Source organism: Perkinsus marinus, assembly GCF_000006405.1.
Source record: "Perkinsus marinus ATCC 50983 genomic scaffold scf_1104296966926, whole genome shotgun sequence".
NCBI lineage: Eukaryota > Perkinsozoa > Perkinsida > Perkinsidae > Perkinsus > Perkinsus marinus.
The window spans coordinates 127765-128912 of record NW_003203754.1 but is presented as its reverse complement, the minus strand read 5'-3'; the positions used below and the strand labels follow the sequence as shown (position 1 = coordinate 128912).

The window sequence follows — 1148 nt, the reverse complement described above, 5'->3', positions numbered from 1 at the left end:
CGTGCTGTCTCTATATGCCTCCGGTAGAACCACCGGTATCGTTATGGATTCCGGTGATGGTGTTAGTCACACTGTTCCCATCTATGAGGGTTACGCCCTTCCCCATGCTATCCAGAGGCTCGATCTGGCTGGTCGCGATCTGACCGAGTTCATGATGAAAATTTTGACCGAACGAGGTTACACCTTCACTACTACGGCTGAGAGAGAGATCGTCCGTGACATCAAGGAGAAGTTGTCCTACGTCGCACTTGACTTTGACACTGAGATGAAGGCCGCTGCTGAGAGTAGTGAGAAGGAGAAAACGTACGAGTTGCCTGATGGCAACATTATTACTGTTGGTAACGAACGCTTCCGATGTCCAGAAGTACTCTTCCAACCCACTTTCATTGGTAAGGAGGCCAGCGGCATCCACGACACCACTTTCCAATCTATCATGAAATGCGACGTGGATATCAGGAAGGATCTGTACGCCAATGTTGTCCTTTCTGGAGGCACTACGATGTTTAATGGTATCGGTGAGAGAATGACTAAGGAGCTCACTGCTCTGGCCCCCTCTACTATGAAGATCAAGGTCGTGGCTCCACCTGAGCGCAAGTATTCTGTCTGGATTGGAGGCTCTATTTTGTCCTCTTTGTCGACCTTCCAGCAGATGTGGATCTCTAAGCAGGAGTATGACGAATCTGGACCTACTATTGTGCATCGTAAATGCTTCTAATTGCATGTGTCATCAGCAATGGAGGGTTGCATTACCAACATGCGGTGGTGCCTCTTCGTTGTGTTATTACTACTACTGGTTACCGATGGGCAATAAGCCTACTATTTAAAGATGCTGCTGGGGATTGCATGAGTGCTACTGTTGCAAACTATTGATCGATGACAACGCGTCCGAGGTAATTATTTAACTCTCTGGTATTGCGTTAGTTGGAAGGGTGAAATCGAACATCATTGGATTGAGTGAATTTAGAGACATGAAGTGAGTCATAGTCTATACTATTGTAATTGTCAATCAGTATACAGTAGAAACAGTAAGATGAGAGGTATGGGGAAAATCCAAGTGCCTTCCAATGAATGGCTGCATTGATGGTATTGAGATGTTAAGGCAATACAACTCAGCAGAGGGAAAGATGTCATCATCAGTCTGGATCTTC

General features: G+C 46.1%; 1 protein-coding gene across 1 annotated transcript in view; it reads left to right on the top strand.

The window, feature by feature from the left end:
• Positions 1 to 900, top strand: part of Pmar_PMAR008251 (actin, putative) — a gene marked incomplete at its 5' end in the record, with an annotated part of 1449 nt that extends 549 nt beyond the window's left edge. The window contains one exon of the mRNA XM_002768908.1: positions 28 to 900. Coding sequence (XP_002768954.1) covers positions 28 to 715 — 688 coding nt within the window. The 3' untranslated portion in view covers positions 716 to 900. The remainder of the gene's footprint in view (positions 1 to 27) is intronic.
• Between the last annotated feature and the right edge of the window lie 248 nt (positions 901 to 1148).